Source organism: Marmota flaviventris, chromosome X (genome assembly GCF_047511675.1).
Source record: "Marmota flaviventris isolate mMarFla1 chromosome X, mMarFla1.hap1, whole genome shotgun sequence".
Classification (NCBI taxonomy): domain Eukaryota; kingdom Metazoa; phylum Chordata; class Mammalia; order Rodentia; family Sciuridae; genus Marmota; species Marmota flaviventris.
In genome coordinates, this window is record NC_092518.1 from 1219335 (window position 1) to 1243634 (window position 24300).

The 24300-nt window shown below is 42.0% G+C and overlaps 1 protein-coding gene across 1 annotated transcript; it reads right to left on the reverse strand.

The window, feature by feature from the left end:
• Positions 1 to 711: 711 nt before the first annotated feature.
• On the reverse strand, positions 712 to 13278 carry LOC139703333 (zinc finger protein 709-like). The gene is made up of 6 exons (XM_071606655.1): positions 13117 to 13278; positions 3956 to 4082; positions 3717 to 3777; positions 1663 to 2614; positions 949 to 1065; positions 712 to 726 (listed from the first exon to the last, which is right to left on the reverse strand). Exons 1-6 carry the CDS (start codon positions 13276 to 13278, stop codon positions 712 to 714), a joined length of 1434 nt encoding a protein of 477 aa, XP_071462756.1.
• Positions 13279 to 24300: the final 11022 nt, after the last annotated feature.

Here is a 24300-nt window from a genome sequence, read left to right on the forward strand (position 1 = left end):
CAGAAGAGACATTTCACCAATCTGTACCAAAGGCTGCAGTGGAGAGGCCTAAACTAACATACACAATATGTAATGAAACATTAGACACAACAGACTTAAAATACAAGAAAATGGAATCTAACAATAAGAGAGATTTAACCCAGAAAAACATGTTGCTTTCAAATCTTCATGCTGATGCAATGCTCCTCTCTAACCCAGGGTGCATTTTTGTTACCTCTGAATAGATAAAAAAAGAAATGAAGGCACACACTTTTTCTCACACCTACAGTGGATTTCTCAAAAGAAATAAATAAAATGAAATAAAATAAAATTTTCCTCAAGTCTGAACAAGTTCAAATGGATCTGAAACAAGCAAAGGTCCTACCACATTTCTATATACAGGGCTTTTCTCCAGTGTGATTTCTTAAATGTTGTTCAAAGGGACCTGGAAAGTTGAAAGTCTTACTACAATTTTTAAAGAGACAAAAAAGATCTTTCCAGATGTGAGTTCTTTACGTGTTTGAAGAAATCTCTGAAAGCTGAATACTAGCTCACATGGCTTCTAGTCACCATTTTCTACAGTGTGAGTCCTTTCATACAATGGAACAAAACTAGAACAGCTGAACCCTTTATATTTCTTACTTGCATAGGATTTATTCTTTTTATTCCAAAAGAATCTTCCCAGTCCTTAGTAAAATACTGTGAAAACTAGATTCCCCACATTTCTCACACTCACAGGGCTTCTATCTGTGTTTTCAAATATGAGAAGAAAAACAGGGCTGGATGGGAAGCTGACAGGATGTAGCTTTTCTCTGGTATGGATTCTGGTATGTATTCCAGGGCTTTTCTTTTTTTCTTTCTTTCTTTATTTTTTTATTTTTTTTAGTTTTCGGTGGACACAACATCTTTGTTTGTATGTGGTGCTGAGGATCGAACCTGGGCCACACACATGCCAGGCGAGCATGCTACCGCTTGAGCCACATGCCCAGCCCTCCAGGGCTTTTCTCTGGTATGTATTCTTCCATGTTTATGAAGCTGATGGGATGTAGCAAAGGTGTTGCCACACTGCTTACATTCAGAGGGTTTGTTTTTTAAAGTGAATGAAATGGCTTTGAAGGCAATAGGGGAAAATGGAATGATTTGTGATAATTTTATACATTTAAAGAGTTACTCAGTTGGAAGTGGTGGTGTTTGCCTTTAATTCCTGAGACTTGAGAGGCTGATTCTGAAGGATCAATGTTGGAGGCTAGCCTCAGCACCTTAGGAAGACCCTAAGAAATGCAGCAAGTCCCTGTCTCAAAATAAAAAGTAAGTGGAATGTAGCTAAGTGGTAGAGCACAACCAGAATAAATCCCCAGTGTCTGTCTGTCTGTCTGTCTCTCTCTCTCTCTCTCTCTCTCTCTCTCACACACACACACACACACACACACAAAAAAAAAAATTTTCAGCAGTGTGAGTCCTTCCTTGTCTTTGAGGATGACATGAAATATTGATTTATCATGTTTTACATTCAAAGGATTTTTCTCCAGTAACATCCTACATGTATATGAGTGAAACAGTAATAACAGAAAAGTTTACCAATTGTTTACATGCATACTATTTCTCTGCAGTATCTGTTCTTTCACTTGTATGAAGCAGACAGGATGTGGCAAAAGCTTTTCCACATTGTTATTCATAGCGCTTTTCTCTGGTATGTATTCTTCCATGTCTGTGAAGCATAGAGGATGTAGCAAAGGCTTTGCCACACTGCTTACATGCATAGGGCTTCTCTCCAGTGTGCATTCTTCCATGAATCTGAAGGTAACTGGATGTAGTAAAGGCTTTGCCACACTGCTTACAATCATAAGGCTTCTGTCCAGTATGAGTTTTTTCATGTGAGTGAAGGTGACTGGATCTAGCAAAGGCTTTGCCACACTGCTTACAATCATAGGGCTTCGCTCCAGTATGAATTTTTTCATGTGAGTGAAGGTTAGAGGAATGAGTGAAGGCTTTCCCACACTGCTTACATTCATATGGCTTCTCTCCAGTATGAGTTCGTTCATGTATCTGAAGGCCAGATGCAGTAGTGAAGACTTTTCCACATTGTTGACATTCAGAGCATTTCTCTCTAGTATGTCTTCTTCCATGAATCTGAAGGTTACTAGATGTAGAAAAGGCTTTTCCACACTGCTCACATTTATAGGGCTTCTCCCCAGTATGAGTTTTTTCATGTGACTGAAGGTAACTGAATGTAGCAAAGGCTTTGCCACACTGCTTACATTCATAGGGCTTTTCTCCAGTATGCAGTCTTCCATGAATCTGAAGAGAACTGGATGTAGAAAAGGCTTTGCCACACTGCTTACATTCATAGGGCTTCTCTCCAATATGTGTTCTTCCATGTCTGTGAAGCTTAGTGGATGTAGCAAAGGCTTTGTCACACTGCTTACATGCATAGGGCTTCTCTCCAGTATGAGTTTTTTCATGTGAGTGAAGGTGAGAGGACTGAGTGAAGGCTTTCCCACACTGCTTACATTCATATGGCTTCTCTCCAGTATGAGTTCGTTCATGTTTCTGAAGGCCAGAGGCAGTAGTAAAGGCTTTTCCACACTGCTTACATTCATAGGGCTTTTCTCCAGTATGCCTTCTCTGATGTACTCTAAGTAAACTGGGATAAGCAAAGTCTTTCCCACATACCTTACAATTTAAACCTTCCTTCCCCATGTGTGTGATCCTGTGCCTTTGAAGACTTGTGTATGAAATACAGGTCTGACCACCTCGTTTACATTCATGGAGTTTCTCTCCACAATGAGTTCCTTCATGTCTTCTAAATAAAGAGGAGAAATGAATGGCTTTCCTACATATGTCCCATTGAAAAAGTTTATCTCCACTGTGTGTTATCATGTGTCTTGGAACACTGGTGGGATAAGAAGAGGCTTCACCACATTGCTGATATATATAGGGTTGCCACCCAGTATGAGTATCTCCATGCCTTTGAATGTCACTGGAGTGACTGATGACTTTCCCATGTACTGTAGATTCATAAAGTCCATCTCCAGTTTGTATTAACATTTGTGTGTGAATATTTTTGGGAGAAACCAGAGAATTCTTACATTGTTTAAATTCACATGGCTTCTCTTCACATTCCTCATGCTTGTAGTATTTGTGTCCAGAGTATGATGTGATCTGCCTATGAAGGAATGAAGGTCATATGAAGTCTTTTGCACACATAATGAAGTGACATGGATTTACTCTATTAACATTTTTCTTTGTTCAAGTAAGAATTGGAATCGATTTGAAGGTTCTCCCACACTATTTTGTGCCTTTGAGTTTACAATATGACTTCTTTAAGGAAGAAGAAGTGACCAGCATGTAATCAATGCTTGATTCATTCACCATTTTCTATGTATTTATAGATCTTTACATTACTACCAACATCAGGTAAAGGCTAGGTTTGCTGACTTGTTCAACTTGCCTAAAAATAAGGAGATTGAAAGCAAACAATCCTTTTCAACACAGCTTCTCTATGGCTATTATCCAAATAGTGGTATTCACATATGCAATTTCATAGTACTTTTTGAATGTCATATACTTTGAAAAGACTGAATATCTGTTACAGCTAAGTATATATTTCTGGTAAAAAAAAACACTATAAGAATAAATACTTCTCAAATTATGCATACTTCTTTGGTTGGTTTGCTTTAAAAATTATATGACAGTTCTCAGACCCCCTCGTGGACTCCTCTTGTGAGTACACTTACCTTACATTGCTCACAGAGTTTTCAATATGGTCTTCAGTGATCTTGTCTTCCCATTTCTTTCCTAAAATTAGAACAGAACAATCTTTATGAGTATTTAGGAGCTAGAAATGCTTTGCCAAATCCTAGGTGACATTTATGCTGCAATAATTCACCAATTGATTCCCTTTTCACCTTCTGCATAAATGACCAAAATAAACATGAGTTCTCGATTTGATTAATTTTAGAAACGTCATTATTACCTATAGAAGCCAGGTTTCTGAGGACTTCCAGCATCACATCTCTGTAAAGGTTCTTCTGGGAAGGATCCAGCAAAGCCCACTCCTCCTGGGTAAAGTTCACAGCCACATCCTCAAAGGTCACTGAGATCTAAAATATCCCCCCAAATGTATAGTGGAGGCCAGGAGAGATTGACAGCATGAGAAATCTATACTCAACATGCATGATGTTCACATGATTCCCTGGACTCTCGATTAATTCCACGATTTGGTCCATCAAATCTTTACTGTACTCAACTTCTTCCAGCCATTCCAACACTAGAAATTGGCTACTCAGAAGGCAAACATCATAGTGATTTATACCTTTTCTTTGGGGAGTTCACAGGAAGTAAGACAGGCTCACAGATTACTCCTAACTTCTTTATTGGTTGCATCTCTATCACATGTCCTAGAAACGTGTTGTGTGGTACAGAGCTAATATAAGCACTTTTGATAGTAATTATGTTTAGAAAACAAAGGTGATGAGTAGGAAATTGCAGGAATCATGAAACTAAGAGATTCTGCCAATTACAGTGTACCTACAAAGTTAATATAGACAACATGGTATTTACTGATGTCTTGTTTCCTCTGAAAGTCTATTGTTCCATACTTAAAGAAATGCCTAGAACCAGACCCCATGCACACCCTCTGGGCATGGGGTCACTAAAAAGATACCTTCACAGACAACATTTAGACAAACTTTCACACAGGTTGTCACAATGCATAAGCTGGAGATTGAGCTCATCCTGTGTGATTACACTGAGAACAACTAGAAGTTTGCAGGTACTTTACTCCAGAACAAATTTAGTTAACTAGCTTACTATTAAATGGCCAAAACAAACATGAGTTCTCGATTTGATTAATTTAATTTATTTATTAATAAGCACAACAATTTGATAATTTCCTGTGGTTACTGTCAAACGAGAATGGGGGAAGTGAAAGATGGCACGTCTTAAAAATAACTCAATGACCCAAAAATGTCACCTTGTCCAAACAACAGCCTTACAAAATTTTATAACTCTCAAAACAATCTTCTTAATAAACAGAAGGCACTACATTTCTAAGTCTCATAGCAACAAGGCATGTTCAATGATTGTCAAACTCTTCTTAACAGCAGCCGGTTCACTACCATAATGTAGTCATGAGACACATACCAATGTTCTCCTCAAGGACATTTTGATCAATGTTGGGCTTTATGTGCAATGGTTGTCTGTTGTGAAAGAGATTCATCGTGCCTGCAGCAATGGTGGTGCCAACAAACCTAAGGGAGAAGATCATCCAGAGTGTGGTCAAGCAACAAGTTTGTAGCCCAGATTCCTGAACTATCCCACACCGTCTGGGTGTGAAACAGGCCACCACTCACATCTGTAAGCATGCTATGATGTCTGCACCGTGATGGAACAGGCAAAAAGAAAATGTCCCTGCCACTGACACAGAACCACACGCAAGGACTGAGAACATACAGAACCACCCAAAACAATGAAGAATGCACATTTACACTCAGAGACATCAGCCCAACTCTGTCAGGACACTGATGCAGGCAGGAGGGCTTCATGGGCCTTCAACCCTTGGGAAGCACACTGAGGACTCTGGGTCACAGAAACACTCCACAGGACATAACCCACACCCCTACAAGTGCACCACCAGTGAAATCCCATGTATGCCCAAAGATCATGAGAGCAAAAGCAGAAATCAGATCAGGAGCAGGTGAAAAGCCTCAAGGGAAGGGGACGTGAAACAAGACTCTAAACAGACACAGGGCAAAGTGGTGACTCAAGAGAAAATGTGACCATTTTGAAGGAAAAAAAATGTAAAAGTCCATCACAGGAAATTCATAGAGAATACCCGAGGTGTGCTGTATTGGTATCCAAGTCATCCAACACACATTTCAGAAAAGGAGCTAAAGCAATTATTGAAACTGTCACTTCAAAAAACCAGAGAAAGAAGAGCAAGGTAAACCTAAATTAACCACAGGAAGGTAACAGAGAAGGTGTTGATGAAACCCCAATCAGGAAATCCACAGTCCGCAAAATCAACTTCTTCATGAACATCAGCATCACTGATAAACTGACATAAGGCTAAGAATACAGAGGACAGGGACTGGGGATGTGGCTCAGTGGAAGAGTGCTTGTCTAGTGCCTGGGAAAAACTGGGTTCAATCCTCACTGACACATAAAAAGAAAGAATTAAAAGTGTAAATTATACAATAACATTAAAGAAAAAAGCAAAGAGGACTGAAAACCTACTAACAGATTTAAAATTGTCATCGTCCACAATGCATTGGGACTTCAAGATTATCTTAAATGTGCTTGACACAAATTAGACAACTTGCAAAAACTGGACCATTTTGTTGAGAGAGACAGTCTTTTATTTTTACACACGAGGGGAAATAGACAAAATAGATGAGCATATGGCTGCTGAAAAAAATAGACTCAATAACTAATTACTACTAAAAAAAGGTAAGGCAAGGCTCTAACATCACAAACAGGCTTCCATGAGACACATAAAAACTGCCACCAATTTTCTACATTTTTTTCCAGAACATAGAAGCTCAGTTAAAATCTTCTAATTCTTTCTGAGGCATAAGTTACCATATTATCCAAATTAAATGGATCAAGAAAAGTATTAAATAGAAAACTATGAATGATGCTCATAATCACAAATGCAAAATTCAATCATGAATGCAAAAAACTGTATGATTAAGTCATCACACTTCAGGTGTCTATAAAAATGATGTGAAAATTATGGGCACAGGAACCCTCACTACAGTGACTACAGCATCCATATCCAGAACTGCCCAAAGCTAGATGCAAGGAAGATGCATCTTTCAATACTGAATGGACAAGCTGCAGTTTGGCCACCTCAAAGAACATCACCCAGAAAACAAGCTCTGCAGCCTGGGAAGATACAGCACCCTTAAAGGCAGACTGGAAAGTGAGAGAAGCCAGTTTGAAATGGCCAAGTGCAGTAAGATTCCAAGTCAAGAACATTCTGGAATGAACAACATTATAGATGCACTAGCAGAACTGATGGGTGCCAGGGACTCAGGGAGCACAGAGGGAGGAAGGAATGAGAGGAGTGATGAACAGGTGGAACACAAGATTCCCAGAGCAGTGAAACTCTTCTGTACATTTTCTTGTATACTATGTGACACACACAATCACATCACACACAGGAGGAACCTAAGGTAAATGGTGAACTTTGGCTTATGATAACGTTTTGCTTCATCCATTCTCTTTATCAAATGTTCAACCCTGGTTTAGTAACTAACAAACATCTTACACCAATGCAATATGTTGAAAACAGTGGAGACTATCGGCTGGAGAGAAGGGGTATTCGATACTATGAGCAATGGCACATTTAATTGTCACCTTGATTGGATTAAAAGATACAGTGATTAACAAGCTTTGGGGTGTGTCCATGAGGGTGTGTCTACAAATGATTGGCATGTGGAACAGCGAATCAAACTGGAGAACCTCCTTAAGCTAGGCAGCACCATCCAATAGGATGGTGTCTTGGGAGGCACAAAAGTTGGAAGAAGAAGGAAGCAGCAGCAGAGCAAGCTCCTTTCTTCTCAATGGGTTCTTTATGGCTGCTGCAATGGTCTGAGGATATCAGACTCCTCCTTCTTCACTCTCCAGGTAGTTTCCAGAACCGTTGGTCTGGACTAGGGCAGCACCAGTGATCCCTCTTATTCTGAGGCTTCAGTCTGTTGGACTCTGTAGCTACTACTTCTCAAGCTCTCCAGCTGCAGATGGCCACTGTGGACATCCAGCTTCAGGTCAAGCAGGCCAATCTAATACCTCCCCTTTTATAATCATACATCATACTGATGCTGTTCCTCTAGAGAACACAGACTAATAAATTATGTAAGCCTAAATTGCTCATAAAATAAAGTTTATATAATAAAGAAGTGAATAAACTATCAAGCCATGAAGTTTTACAAATATCTACATAAGAAACAATATTGTATGCTAAATAACTTTTTCATAATAATGCAAAAATAAAGCAAAGAGGAAGAGTCATATTTACAAATTTCAAAAGTATGGACAAAAGCAAATAAACTGATTTTGAATACTATTTTCATCTGGAAAGAAATTGGATGATAAGTCTTCAAAGTCATTCAACTGCTGGTGTGGTGGTGTGTACCTATAATTTCAGCAACTAGGGAAGTCAAGGCAGGGAAATGGCAAGTTGGAGGCCAGTCTCAGCAACTTAGCAAGACACTCAGAAATTTAGCGAGACTGGTCTTCGTCAAAAATAAAAATGGGTACTACAATTGTAGCTGAGTGTCAGAGCACTTCCTAGCATGTTTGCAGAACTCTATGTGATCCTCAGCACCACAGAAAAATAAACAAACAAAATAAATGTATTCTGTCCATGTACAACTATACAAAAAAAATTATATATATAAAAGAACAAGAAATAATAAATAAATAAGAAGAAGGGCTGAGAATGTGCTTTGTGGCAAAGTGCCTGTTAGTTTATTCCCCAGTAAAACACCTGCCCACCTCCAGAACACTGCTCACAAATTGAAAATCATTTCTGGAGGATAACTAAGCATGAGCAAGTCCATGGCATCAATCTTCAGCACTCAATAAGTAAGCAAATAAATAAACAACAGTCTACAATACTAATTCTCTTGGGCTGGAGAATAGCTCGGTTGTAGAAAACTTCCCAAGCATGTATGTGGCCCTCCACTGGATCAATCTCCAGCAGTCCACACACACACACACCAAAAAAAAAAAAAAAACTAAAATACATAAAAATGATTATAATACAAAAGGTACACAATTAGAGGCATAGAATACAACAAAATCAATTAAAAGAACACACTTTCTCACAAAGGAGATTGAATGTTAGCATGATCAAAACTCTCTTAAAAAACACTGAGCATTTCATGAAATTCTGTGAAATTTAGGGCATGGTTTACTGTATTTTGTAGGTAAACATACGGAAAACTGCATCTAAAAATGGAAATAGTAGGGTTGGGATTCTGGCTCAGCAGTAGAGTGCTTACCTAGCACATGAGAGGTCCTAGGTTTGATCCTCAGCACCACATAAAAATAAATAAATAGGTATTGTGTCCACCTACAGCAAATAACAAAAAATACTTTTCAAAAAATTGAAAATAGAAGGGCTGGGGATGTGGCTCAAGCGGTAGCGTGCTCGCCTGGAATGTGTGCGGCCCGGGTTTGATCCTCAGCACCACATACAAACAAAGATGTTGTGTCCACCAAAAACCAAAAAATAAATAAATATTTTAAAATTCTCTAAAAAAAATTGAAAATATTAGACTGTATCCAAGACAAGTCAAAATTTTGTACAGAACAGAGAGAGTAGAGAGAGCATTTATGTTGCACCCAAATTTCATAAGGTAAACGGCCAGCTCCCAAAGGGGTGGCCCTAGGAGGAGGCACTTATGAGGGAACAGGAATCAGGTGACATAGTGGGAGTGCTCTTATTTAGGTGCATGTATTTCTCCTTTCAGGAAAACAAGTGTCATTTACTATTTCACTGATATTCAGTGGTTAAATGATCATAGTTGGGTATTTCAGGTATTGCCAAAATTGTCATTAAAATTTACAATGAATGGGGCTGGGGATGTGGCTCAAGAAGTAGCGCACTCGCCTCGCATGCGCAGGGCGCTGGGTTTGAGCCTCAGGACCACATAAAAATAAAATAAAGATGTTATATAAACCAAAAACTGAAAAATAAATTTAAAAAAAAATCACATTGGGCTGGCAATGTGGCTCAAGCAGTAGCGCGCTCGCCTGGTATGCGTGCGGCCCGGGTTCAATCCTCAGCACCACATACAAACAAAGATGTTGTGTCCGCCGAGAACTAAAACAAATAAATATTAAAATTCTCTCTCTCTCTCTCTCTCTCTCTCTCTCTCTCTCTCTCTCATCACTCTCTTTAAAAAAAATTACATTGAAGATGGGAGTGACGGTGCACACCTGTATCTCAGAGGTTCAGGAGTCTGAGGCACTAGGCGATGTAGCAAGACTCTGTACCAAAACAAAGAATCTAAAAGGGGCTGGTGGTTAAGCACCTCTGGGCTCCATTCCTGATACCAAAAAACCCATGAACCTGCCAAGTCCAGACAACAACAGTGAAAAACTGTCATCCTTTGTCGAATTCATCACCTTGTGAAGGGCAGATACTAGTTTTCATGAAACCACATTCATAAATTTATCCACCACTATTTTTGTAGAATTGGACTCAAAATCTGCAGCAATAATGCAAGACAGAGTTTTTCTGTATCTTATGAGGGATTTTGGAATCTAGGAGTGGATTTCAATTTGAAATCACTGAAAACACAAGATTGAATCTTACAAACATTCTATATAAACTCAGGGGTAGCAAATGGTAAATTAAGTAATTAGGTGTGTTCTTTTTTTTTTTTGTACCCCCCAAATTAAACCCAGAGATATTTTACTACTGATCCACAACCCCAGTCATTTTTATATTTTATTTTGAGATGCAGTCTCACCAGGTTGCATAAGGCCCCGCTAAGTTGCTAAGGCTGTCCTCAAATTTGCAACACTCCTGTCTCAGCCCCTGGAGCAGCCTGGCTGTAAGTTGGGAATTTTGACAATGAAAATATAACTAGACTTTAAAATCCAATTCTTTCTTGCCTCTTTAATAATAGTCCATCCGATTTGGCTCTGAATAAATAAACCTGGCCCTCAGATAAGTGAGCACATCATTTCAAAGTGATACACAGAAAGCTTTGGTGCTGAGGGAGCACACATGTGTCAGGTTCAAGGGGAAGGGAAGGTCCCTGACAGCTGGGACATGCTCCCTCCAGGTCTTGCTCACTGAAAGCCTCCAGGATCACTCTCCCATGAACCTGGACCATGATTCCAGTCTATGAGGCTTTTCAGGTTTGCACAGCTCTGCACTGGGGTGGGTGGTCCTTATGCTCTGGGAGAGGTTTTGCTCCTTCACACTGTGAGAGATTGAAAGGGCAGGAGTAACTGCTGACCTGGCCCCTCAGCACCAGCATCCACAGGCTGGCTGTCCAACTTTCTCCAAGGACTGGGAACAGGGCTTGGGAAAATCAAGGTCCCAAGAAGTTAGTTGTCTAGATGAGGCTTGTTCCAGGACATTCCTTAGCCCCAAGAACTCAGCTGATCTCCCAACAGGCTGTACCTCACAATTTTGGCTGTCCTCTAAGAGGAGCTGACCTAGGGCCTGAAATTCCTTGTACCATGCAGGGGACAGGACAGCTGTGGGCACATGGTGGCAGCCCCAGGAATGGATAGTGGCTGAGAACATAGGACTCTCTGAGGTGTCCAAAGAAAACCTGGCTGAGAAAATCAGATTTGATGTCTACACCTAAGAAAGATAAAAAAGAACCCAGAATTTTTGCAGGTGTTAACTAAAGTTCTCTATGAACTTGCTCTGTATCAGTGAACCTTCAGACCACCTGATTTTGGGGATCTAAACCACCATGAGGGTATAAGACAGGGTTCTGTATGGTTGTCAAGAATTATCTTGGGCTCTCTCAAGCTCTTTCAAAGCCAATTACCTTAATTTCTGTATTAGTCCAAAATTCTCCAAACAAATGACCTCAGAATATATTACCAACCTTACCCAACATATAATCACCATCTTCCAAAGCTAACAATGTAATAACGGACCTACAGAAGAAATTTCCCCTTTTTTACTGTAGCCACCCATCTGATGATCCTACCAATGCACTTGGTTAATGTATTCATGCATAACTTTCTTTTACAAATGTTCTTGTCAGTCATGCACAGTGGGGCACAACTATAATCCCAGCCGCTTGAGAGACTGGGTCAGGAGAACTGCTAAATTCAAAACTAGCTTCAGCAACTAAGTGAGGCCCTGAGGAATGTAGTGAGATCATGTCTCAAAATAAAATATAAAGAGAGCTTCAGATCTGGCTCAGTGTTTCATTACCCCTGGGTTCAATCCCTGGTCTTAAAAAAAAAACATGTAATATCTTCAACAATGGGACACATACATCATTCAGGATACGTTGAATCCACGTTCCTGAGGATGGTCATTAATATTTGGGTGAAAATAAACTATTTTCCTCAGGTATGGTGGCCAGTGCCTTTAATTCCAACAGCTTGAGAAGCTGAGGCAGGAGGATCAGAAGTTCCAGGCAAGGCTGGACAACATAGCCAGATCCTGTCTCAAAATAAAATTTAAAAGGGCTGGAGATGAAGGGCAAGAGAATAAATCAGACATTATTATCCTATCTGCATATGTGCCTACATGACCAGTGTGAATGGACATTAGGTACAACCCCAAAAAAAGAGAAGCTACAGTCTATTTATGTATGATGCATTTTACTATCATGTATAAGTAATGAAAACCAAGTAAAATAAATACATAAATAACTTCTGCCAAAAACAAACAAACAAATAAAAAAGGGCTGGGGATGTAAACCAAGATTCAATATCCCTAGTACCAATAACCAACTGCCTTATTTCATTTAAAGCAGCTGTTTTACCTGAACACAGGATGTGTCAAGTGACTATTGTTTTCCCTCAAGTATAATACTCAGAAACAGAAAACAGAAGTGTTATTCTTGCCAGGGACAGTAGAACAGGCCTGTAATCCCAGGGACTCAGGAGGCTGAGGCAGGAAGATCACAAGTGGGAGGACAGTGTCAAAGCCACTGGTATATCTCATGGTTTTTTGTTTGTTTGTTTGTTTGTTTAGTTGTTGTTGTTTTTTAATTGGGGGCGGCTGTGCCTGAGTGTTTCACTGATACAGCTTCTCTAGTTTTGATCCCCAATACAAAAACAAAATATTCCTTGCAATATATCAGTAGAGAAAAAGTGAAAATAAGTGGACTGTGTCCATTTGAAACACATGACGAAGACCAGATATTTGAGAGTGATGGGAAGTGGAGAGGAAGATGGCATTTTAGAATAGGCAACTGCAAATGAAGGACCTACAGCAGCCTTCGGAGAAACTAAACTGGGGGAAGGAAAGGGGATTTGTGGCCTTGCTTCCTACCATGCAGCCCAACCCCCAGGACCAGGGGACAGAGACCCAGGGCACCCTCCAGACGCTGCTCGGCCAGGCTCTGCAGCTCACCCATTTGCGGGGCCCCAAGGGAGGTGCTGACCGCGTACCTTCAGCCCTGGACACAAACTCACCATTTTTGTCTTCCTTGGGGACTCAGTGTTCGCTGGAGAACCTCCAGACACCAGAGATCTCGGAGACACAGGCTGCTCAGAGTCACCTAGGCCTTTCTGGCAGAGCACGTGGGGCCCGGAAAGGGAGGAGCGCAGTTGGTGAGGAAGAAAAGCCCGCGACATTGCGGAAGCCCGCCCTTCCCCTCTGTTTTGGAACCTGATTGGACAGTTCCACCCCAGCATCCCTAATGGGCCACCTCCAGTCAGGCCTCTGCATTGTGACTGACAGCTAAGGTTATCCAATCACTAACCAAAATTGCCTAGAGTGGCAGATCCTTGGCCCCAGCCCTTTTCAGGTGGAGCTTCTTTCCTGGGCTGGGAAATAATCCAGGTGGGAAGCCTTTGCTTGAACGTGGTACAAATGGTAACATCTGGGATTGAGCTCTGGCTGAGGGAGACTGCTTTCCCAGCACAGGTGATGCCCTGGGTTTTAAGTCACCACAGAAACAAACAACAATTAAAAAAAATACAAAAATTAGTTACTTAAAGAGTCTAAGGCAGGAGGAGCCCAAGGTCAGGTGAGCATCAACAAATGTTAATGCTGTTTACCATGAGGAGTGCTTGCTTTCCCAAATCCTGAAGTATAACACCAGAGAAGCAGGTGGAGAGTGGAAAGTGGAAGGCTTTAATAAGAGAAAGCACAAAAGACTTTCCCCACCCCAGGAAGAAGGGGACCCAAAAGGCAGAATCCCTGGAAGGGAAAGGTCTTCTCCCTCTTAAAACTAAGGTTTTCTTTTTTCCTCCAACATTCCTGTCCTTTATTTCCCTTTATTGTGCACATGGTAGGGGATATGGGTGGGAAGGACAAAGGGTGGGGAGACAGGTGGACTGGTGGGGCAGGGAGGAGAAACCTGGGCAGGAACAGCCTATGGTGGTTTGATTAGCATCTCCTTGTTTTACTGGGAGCTACTTCATTAACCCTTATTTAGGACTTGCCCAAGGCCATGGGGACATGAACAGTTCACTTCTCAGGAGTTTTTTTTGGTTTCCCAGGATCAGATCAGATTGCATTTTTTTTATTGGACCTGATATTAGACCCCACTTACCTAGCTACACAAACTACTATATTTCAATCTGGCTTCACAAACAGGGAGAGCCTAGCCTAAAATAAATTAAAAGGGTTGAGGATCTAGCTCAGAGGTCGAGCCCCACAGGGAGTATTCAATAGAACCTCAAAGAAAAAGATACCTATATCCATATATAGTATCAGCTGGTGTGACCTCAGGCAACTTAGCAAGATATAGTCTCAAAATTTTTGAAACAATATTTAAAAATATCATATGTATCATACATATTTGATATGTGAAAATAAATACAGTTTGACAATTATTTCAGTAATTCTCATCATCTCCGGAATACTTATCTTTTGAGGAATTAGATAGAGCTAAGAAAGGAAACAATTGGTGTTGGTGATTTGGGTCAGTGCTCTCTCCCCAGCAGAATGGAGGGGAAGGAGGTGTGGGAGGCAATTCCCTAAGGCAGCAATGCGGGGTTGAAATAAAATGAGCACCTTGTGCTTAATGTCCATGTTCTACATTCCACTATTAGAGAATAGTAGGAAACGACCTGACTCTAGTGATCCCACACATCAGGTCATCTGTTTACCCCAAATCCAAACAGAAAAGGTTATGATGAAAAGCAGGAAAGGAACTTTGATCAGTGAAGCTACCCCAGGGAGACAAGGGCACCATGTCCTTAGCCCTCTCTTCAGGGGCTGTGTAGGACTCTCAGGTTTTACAGAAAGGGTAATCAGTCATAGGCATGTGTGTAGAGGGAAAACTTTATGTAGGCTTGGTGTCATCTGTGGCTTCAGGCATCTGTTTGTGTCATAAAATGTCTGTGAACTCATAGTCACATGCCCCCTTGACACACTTCACCCCATTGCACAAGCTGACTGGAATCGACCTCTCAGGAAGGGCCCCCCTCCCTTGTGTTCATTCCATGTCAGTGGTTCAGAGGCACCAACATTTTCAAGAAAAGCCACAAGCCCACCTGCTCCTTCCTGGTAAACACCATATCCCTAGATGCTGACCCAGGGCTCTCATCTTCCTGGGTTTCAACTGATAGTTAAACCAGAAAGAAACAATAACCCTTCTCAGCTCGGCCCATAAAGCCTGCATATGAAACCCCACTAGGGGGCACTTATGACCTGTGGTGTTGATATTGCTGGTTACAGGTGAAGATTTCTGCCCCCTCACATGTTGAAGTTTGAACATTAGAGAAGCAAGCCCAGGCAAGCACACAAAGTGTAAGGGTAAAAGAAATTGAAGTTAAAGTGTAAAAGTTAAAGGGCAAAAGACCGGGTGTTGTAAAGTTTCTAAGCTGCAAGGTCTGAGTTAAAATGTAAAGGATTAGGTATTGTTAGGTTTCTATGCTACCTGCAAAACCTGAAATCCCTGTAGCTGTTAGGACAATACTGGAACTGCCCAGTAAATATTCCCACTGACTCCCTGGTTGTCCAATAACTTGGGACTCTGTGTAACTGGTCACGTAGTCCTTTAGGCCCTAAAACCAATCAGTTTGAATGTGTACCCCATTTAGAAATGACCTATTACTCCAGCCTGACCTGTTCCCACCAATGAATGAACTAATCATGTTTAGGAGTTGTTGTTTGATTTTCCCGCGGTGTATAATGATTTGTTAAAGGAGACTGTGATGTATGTAAAATCCCTGCCCTCCCAAAAAAAGTGTACTTAAGCAGTGCTCAGCCCCTGCTCTGGGCTCTGGGCTGCTTTCCCTTCTTGAGTGGGCATGGAGCCCCAGCATGCTGGTTCAATAAATCCCCTTCTGCCAATTGCATGAGCGGTCACTTGGTGGTCTCTTTCTCTGATGCTTCGCCTGACCCTTACAAAAGCAGGGTTTATTTTTAAAGGAGTAACATAGACTTCTCCCCAGGAGGGAGAAGGGGGCCATAGGTGGTATCCTAGTATTCCCAGAAGCAAGGTGTTCAGCCTTTCTATGAGTCCTAGGCTTCCTGTGTACTCCATGCCTTTCCCCTTATCTTTCTCCTTCCTGCCTTGGTGACTAGGCCCAGGAATGCTTGGTGAGATGGCACAAAGTTGACAAACAGGTGGGCTGAAGGGGGAAGGGCAGGATGCAGCAGCCAAGGACACATTAACAACCTTATAGCCCCCTGTAGGGAGGTGCAATTCCTGGGACAGGCTACCTTAGCAACAGGTAGGAGCAAGGGCACGTTCTTGATGAGGGTGGATCAAGGGCTCCAAGGAATTAACATTTCTATTTCTCAGGGAACAGTCTCCTACTTGCCAGACTCATTCAAAATTGGTCTCCTTGATTCTAACTGACTCCATTTACCTGTCTGTACTGACTGCCTGTCTATTTCTAGATTCAGTATCTACCCCTTCCCAGAAAGTAAATACAATTTTACTTTTACACTTTTCTTGAATTGGTGAAGTCTTTCACATCTTGTGCAGTGGCCCAAATTCAGTCCCCTACCAATATTACCAATGACAATAGGGAGGCGGGCTTATAAATAAACAGTCATATTCCCCCAAGTGTGGAATAGTACCCTCATACCTGTGGAGGGCTGAGAACTTAACTATAGGTTCTTCCCTCCACCTCCCACCCCCTGCTGGGCATTGAATCCATGTCAGGGATACAGAACTCCTGAGCTCCATCCCCAGCCCTTTTTCTATTGTGGTACAAAGAAGTGGGTGGGAGCATAAATGTAATGGGTTTGAAAATATAACTCTGAAACCCAGCCTAATTTCTTCTTACGATTGGGACCATCTCATCCAAAATTCAGGAAAACTAATTTTTGTTTTACTGTAAATTACTGCAATCTCTAAGCTTACTTGGAATGCCTGTTCATGCCTTGAAATCACCCACACTTGGCTCCCCCTGACCAGATAACAACCCTTTCTGAGACCTCAGTGATACCTCATAAATTCTGACATTGGGATCTGAATTTATTCCCTGCCTTGAAATTCTAAGCCATGTAGTTCATTAACCTACTACCTGCTTTTGTATTATGCTTGTCCAAATCCTGTTATTGTAAGTTTTCAAGACACCCATCTTTGAAAACATTTGTGCTATAAAAATGTGTTCCTAGACAGCTGGGGTATCTCTAGCCTGGGGTTTGGAGAGAGACAGACATGGCCAGCTCCTGGGTACATAAATATAATTATGATTTAGTTTGATTCAAAATTGGAGTCTGCGTTCTTTTCCTTGTGTTGTGGTTTAAACGTGCCAGATCTCTAACAAGGCCATCTTTGGGTTTGGCCAAGTGAGCATATTTTTCACATGTGATGACACATCTCTAGGCCAATACATTAAAAAACTGAAAAAAAAATCATTGAATAAATTCTTTCTTAAACAACAACAACAACAAAAACAAAACTAGAGTAGTATCCTGGGATAGTGGTGCAAACCATGGCAGGAAGGTCAAAAATTCTAGGCCAGCCTCTGCAACTTAGCCTCACCCTCTCCCATAATACAGCTTAAAAGGGGCAGGGAATGTAGATCAGTGTCACAACACCCCTGGGCTCAATGGCCACTTAAAAAAAATAACACTCTGAAGAAGAATAGAGGGGAAAAGACATAAGAAAATAGAAGAGTGTAAAAGGGCAGACATAAATCAAACTACATCAACAGTGACATTATATGGCAATTGACTGAACAATCCTATCCTAAGGTAGAGATCAGCAGACAGAATGAAAACAAGGTCCAATTCTGTGCTATTTGCAGGGGTCACTGCTGGGATACAAATGGATAAAGAGTTTGAAAATAAGAGGATGTGAGTCCTACACCATGAAACAGACACCATGAGTGAGCTCTCCTGTACTACCTCCCCAACATCAGGCAAAATGTTTCAAAACCACAATTTATTGAGACAGAACAGCTATGAGACATGGACACATGAGCTTAAGGTTTGCCTGAATGCTCCATCCTCTTTCAAAATGCCAATCCAATAATGAGGACACAGCTGTGAGATTACAGGGGAAAAAAAAAAAACTTGTTTGCTAGCAAAGGAGCAGCACATGACTACTATCAGAGAGGCTGGAATTCTACCAATCAGAAGAAACAGTTTACTTTATTGGGGGGGGAACACAGGGGTGCCAGGGATTGAACTCAGGGGCACTCAACCACTGATCCATACCTCCAGCCTCATTTTGTATTTTATTTAGAGCCTGGGTCTCACTGCATTGCTTAGCAGTTCGACTTTGCTGAGGCTGGCTGTGTACTCTTGATCCTCCTGCCTCAGCCTCCCTAGTGGCTGGGATTAAGGCATCACCACGACACCTGGCACAAAGCAAAATATTTCATTAATGAGATAAAAATTCCTTAGTTTGATGTCAATTAGAGTTTAGAATTCAGTTATTCTGTGTTTGTTTGGGTTTGCTATTGCAGAAACCCAAAACAGAGTCCAGGACCCACAAAAGCCTGTAGAGTCCACATAATGCTAGGTGATCCACCCAGGTGGCCTCCCTGGGATATGAAAGCAACCTACCACCTCTTTCACATTCTTACCAATATGAACCATTCCAGAATCAACAGAAAACACAATCTGACTTTGGCACCTGAAAGAGGACCTCATGTCTAACAGAAGAGTGGGGTGCCCCGAGGACAATGAGAGGGGAAGCAATGACAAAATGACAGACATGCCACATCTTCCACCCATGTGAAGGATGAGGTCTGGAGGCTGCTCCTGACAAGAGGAGGGACACACACAGGTCTTGAACTGGGGATCAAGTCCCAGGCCACATGGGTTGCAAATGTGATGTGGGGTTCTACACAGACCTCTTCAGCAGCCATTTCCAGGACAGCGACAACCCCAGGCCTGCCTAAGTCCCTCATCCCCATATTTCATCAGCCAGAATTTGGGGCCCAGTGCCACAGTCTGGCTGGGCACAATCAGGAGCCACTTGTCAAAAGAAACTAACTTTATTTTTAGAACCACACACGCCAAACAAAACAGCCTCTCAGGAAAAACCCTCAGAGCCTCAACTGCCACCACCGGCTTTCCACAAGCCTCTCTCTCCCACACAAGCTTCTCTCCACCTCCCACAATCCTCCTGCTCTTGAGGCTGATTGGCTGGGTCACGTGGGTGGAGCCAAAAAAGTCCCCCAATGAGCAGCTCCGTGGTCTGAAAGGGCAGGGAAACAGCCCAATGAGCATCACCGCAGAGGAGCCAATCAGCTAGATGTTGCTGGGGCCGCTGTGAGCCAATCATCAGCCGGCAGCTGGAAGTTTGCTGCCAGCTGGAAGTTTGCTGGGGCCCCTTCGGCTGTGGCTCTCAACAGCCCAGAACAAGAAATATTGTGAGAACTGGACCCAAGATCTTCTTCCTTGCTGCTTGGGTGCATACAGCCTTGGGATCTGGCCTTTTCAAACAATCAAGTAGGAAGGTGAGACCCAGACGGGTGTCAGGTAGCCCTGCTGGATGACCAGCTTTCCCATGTCAGGACAGCCACAAAGGGCTTGGGGTTGAGGTGGAGCTGTCCTCTGGCAGCAAGGGCAGCACAACAGCTGAGACACAGGGGTTTCCCTGGAGGGGGATTTGGAGTGGGAGGAGAAGACTGAGACTCTGTTGCCCACCCCAGTGCCAGCCCATTCATTCTAGATACCTGGCCAGAAAAGCACCCTGAGGAATCCCGTCATCCCCCTTTTTCTAGTTTTAAAGTGAAAATTAGAGGGATGGGTGCATGGGACCTGTCTTGGTTTGGAGGAAGCAGAGACTACACATGGACTTGAGGAGTCAGACAGCTGGACAGGCATCCTGGCTCCATCAGTGGCCCTTGTGATGGGTGTGTCTCTCCAGAGGCTTGGTTTCCTACTGTTTGAAGGGGCAGGGGTCAGAGGAGGAGGTGGTCACACACACGTTGCTGTGCTGCTCTGGCTGAGGACACCAGAACTGTGCAAATGACCATGCTCTGCCCAGGGTTGTCTCCTACCTTGGGCTTGGTCAGAGAGACTTGGATGGCTTCAGTCTCAGGCCTCCTGGTTTCCAAGCTAAATGATTTGTGGCCTCTTCCACTTGTTGGCAGGTGATTTTGGGGACCCTTTTCAACATACAGGGTCACATGTGGTCACTGTTGAATGATGACAGCTGTAGAGAAATGAGTCACGGGGATGAGGAAACTGGCCCATGGTTCTGAGGATGGCCCTGTGAATACCCAGCCTCCTGGCCTGCAGGTCAAAGCCCTGTCAGTGGAAAAAGCTCCTCACACAAGGTCAGGTGCACCCTCTTCCTCAGCAGCAGGTGAAGCTGGGGCCTAAGGAGCTCCAATGAATCCCTCCAGCTTTGATGAGATGGGGAAACTGGGAGCCTCTTCCTGGGATCCCAGGAAGGTTATCAAAAGAGCACATGTCCCCATCCCTCATCCCTGACAGCCCTTTCCCAGATCCTCTCATTCTGATGAGCCAGGGAAACCTTTAATTTTCATAACTAGTTGATGCTGTAGTTGGACATGATACTAAAATGTGTCCTCTAGAGCTTTGGAGTTGTTCTGTAACGTCACTTGCAGTGGAAGCATAAATGAGAGTCAGACTCCATCCTTCCTCCTGCATTAAGAAATCCTGCAGGAGGAGTGGGAAGTGTGTGGGACAGGCGCCCCCTGCCTGGCTCCTGCGGGATCACACGACTGCCCTGCTCTCAGCATTCATGTTAGCCTCAGACTGTGTCACCTGAGCAAGGAGCAGATATGGGACCCCAGATTCCCCAGGATTCAGAGGTGCTGCGTGTTTGCACAGAGCATGTGGATAACATCAGAAAAACAGGGGAGATAAAATAACATAGCCGGACTCAGTGTGTCCTCGTCTGTGGGAGGCCAAACTACCATGTGATTGTGTCTGTCTCCCCTACTGATTGGTGTGGCATCATCATTGGTCACCCTGTGATCTGGTTGCCTATGTAACCCAAAGGATGACCAATCTTTAGGGTCGTGTGACAGTGTCTCATGCATGGGTGTGCCTTCCTACATCCCCATGGGTGAATCTATGCTCACCTGTTCCTTTGTAGTATTACCTCTTGCCCTCTTTGGGATAGAATGTTCCATGGAGATGCCTTTTGTGTGTCCCCTTCTCTTCCTCTGCCCTTGTATGTGTCCTTCCTGGATGTCAGTCAACCTGCTGACACCGATGTCAGGAAGCTAGACTCAGGCCCCTGAAACCTGACTCCTTGCCTCATTTGAATGACTTCTCAATAAAATGGTTCAGCACATTCTTGTGCTCTCTCTCTCTCTCTCTCTCTCTCTCTCTCTCTCTCTCTCTCTCAAGTTCAGCGGAGCTCTCATAGCACCCCCAAAGAAAAAGGTATTTCTGTCTCTTGTGTGGTTATTTTGCACAGCCCAGTTAGCTCAGTTCCCCTGGAGCCAGACTCAGTGAGACCCAGTGTGTGCGAGGCCAAACTAGCATGTGACTCTGTTGCCCCTTCTGATTGGTGTGGCATCATCATTGTTCACTCTGTGATCTGGTTGCCTATGTAACCCAGATGATAGTCCCAATCTTTGGAGTCATGTGACTGTGTCCTCTTGCATAGGCGAGCCTTCCTACATCCCTGTGGGTCGAGCTATGCTCACCTGTTCCTTTGTGATATTATCCCTTGCCCTGTTTGGGATATGACTTTTTTGTGTTTCCTTCTCTTGCTCTGCCCTTGCGTGTGTGGCCTTCCTAGATGTCAGTCAACCTGCAAAAATTAACAATTAGCATTTTGAAAATTATTCTCAGGAAACACCATAAAGAGTAGCAGAAATATTTGAGGGGTTCACAATTCAGAATTCATTTTTTAATTTGTCAATCATTTTATTATGGAGTCACTAGAGTTCCTTTTATAGTCTGTATACTAGGAAATAATTAAATATGTAATGTGAAATGTTTTCTCCTGCTCAGCAACTTGTTTTTTAAAAAATATTTTCACTTGTATGACCTCCTTAGCAGCCACAACAATGTTTATAGCAGGTCAATTTGCAATGGCTAGACTATGGACCAAGCTAAGTGCCCCTCCAAAGATGAATGGATAAAGAAAATGTGGTATATATAATCAAGAGAATATCAGTCAGGTTTAAAGTAGACTAAAATTATGGCATTTGCTAGTAAATGATTGGAGTTGGAGAATATCATGCTAAGTGAAATAAGCCAATCCCACAAAACCAAAGAGGAATGTTTTCTCTAATATGCAGATGCTAATTCAGGAGGGATGGGGCACTAGGGCAGAATAGCTTTACCTTAGATTAGGTTGAGGGAAATGATGGGAGGAACGGGAGAGGGATGTAAGGATAGGAAAGATAGTAGTAGAATGAAACAGACATCATTACTGTATGTACATATTTGACTACATGACTAATATGATTCTTCAACATGTACACTCAGAAAAATGAGAAATGATATCCCATCCAACTATGATATATCAAAGTGCATATATGCACTCTAATGTCATATACAACTAATTAAACAAATAAAAAATTAAATTTTTTTTTCACACAAAAATTGTATGTATAATTATAATAATTATAATTATGTATTAATTATATTTTGAGGTACACATACATTTTGGGATGGTTAAATATAAGAAGTTCTCATGTTCTTTTAAAAATTGGAGGAGTTATTCTTTATGTCAAATTTTCTGTTCTGGTGCTGAGGATGTGGCTCAAGCAGTAGAGTGCTCACCTGGCATGTGTGCAGCCCAGGTTCGATCCTTAGCACCACATACAAACAAAGATGTTGTGTCTGCCAATAACTAAAAAATACATATTAAAAAATTCTCTCTTTCTCTCTCTCTTTCAAAAAAATTTCTGTTCTTACTGGTGAGGTGGTACATGCCCATATTTCCAGTGGCTCAGGAGGCTGGACCAGGAAGTCTGTGAGTTCAAAGCCAGCCTCAGCAACTTATTGAGGCCTGAGCAACACTGTGACACCCTGTCTTTGAATAAAATATAAAGAATAGCAGGAGATGTGGCTTAGTGCTTAAATGCCCCTGGGTTTAATCTTCAGAAAGAAAGAAAGAACAAGTATTCATAATTTTTTTCGTTGATTTGGTTTGATGCAATTTCTAAGGCATGTTTTTCTCTTTCAAGAGCATCAAAATTTCCTCTCATTTTTGCCCTGAGAATTCTAGAGTATTCAGTACTTTCATTTCTGAATGTTCCATGAGTGTATCTTTTTTCACTTTTTAAATTTGTTCTCTTTTGATACACATGACACTAGAGTGTATTTTGACCCTTTATGCATAAATAGGCTATAACTTATTCTAAATAGGATCCCAGTATTGTGGATGAACATGATGTGGAGTTACCTTGGTTGTGTATTCATAAAGAAACATAGGAATCTGATGACCCATTAAGTCTACTTTCTTCACTATTCCCCTTCTGCTTTCCCTTCTTTTCCTTTAGTGTAAAGCAATAGACTTCTATTTTTTGTGACCCCACCTTCCCTGGTTGTGTATAAGCATCCACATGTTAAGTAGAAACATTCAGCCTTTGGTTTTTGAGGATTGGCTTATTTCACTTTGCATGATAGACTCCACTTTCATTCATTCACCAGTCAAGGCCATATTTTATTCTTATTTAGAGTTGAGTAATATTCTAATGTGTGTGTGTGTGTGTGTGTGTGTGTGTGTGTGTGTGTGTGTTCTCCATTATTCTGTTCAAGGGCATCTAGGCTGATTCCATACTTTAGGTATTGTCAATTCAGCTGTTATAAACATTGGTGTGCCTGCATCACTGAACTATGCTGATTTTAATTTTGGGGTGTATAAGCTGAGGAGTGGGATAACTGGGAAAAATGGTAGTTCCATTCCTAGATTTCTAGGAATCTCCCTACTGCTTTTCAGAGTCCTTGCACCAATTTTCAGTCTGACCAACAATTTATGAGTTTGGCTTTTCCTCCACATTCTTATTTATATGTACTTGTGTTCCTGATAATTGTCATCCTGACTGGAGTGAGATAGAATCTCAGTGTAGTTTTAACTTGTATTTCTCTAATTCCTAGATATGGCAAACATTTTTTCGCATATTTGTTGGTCAAAGATGACTGTGTGTTTAATGTGTGACTGGTGCTGGGGCTCCAGGTTCATCCTATTGCAGATGAACATTTAACTTTCCTAGAAACCTTTTAGAAAACACTTCTTTCCTCATTGATGGTTTCAATCCGATTGCTAAAATGAATTACTCACAAATGTGTTCATC

Excerpts from the sequence above, each read along its gene's own strand:
- LOC139703333 (XM_071606655.1), bottom strand. The coding sequence starts at position 13,278 with ATGTCGCGGGCTTTTCTTCCTCACCAACTGCGCTCCTCCCTTTCCGGG. Across the intron at positions 3,778-3,955 it reads CAGAAACCTGGCTTCTATAG|GAAAGAAATGGGAAGACAAG; the intron begins GTAATAATGACG and ends TTCTAATTTTAG. Across the intron at positions 2,615-3,716 it reads AACTCTGTGAGCAATGTAAG|AGTACATCAGAGAAGGCATA; the intron begins GTAAGTGTACTC and ends CAGTTTACTTAG.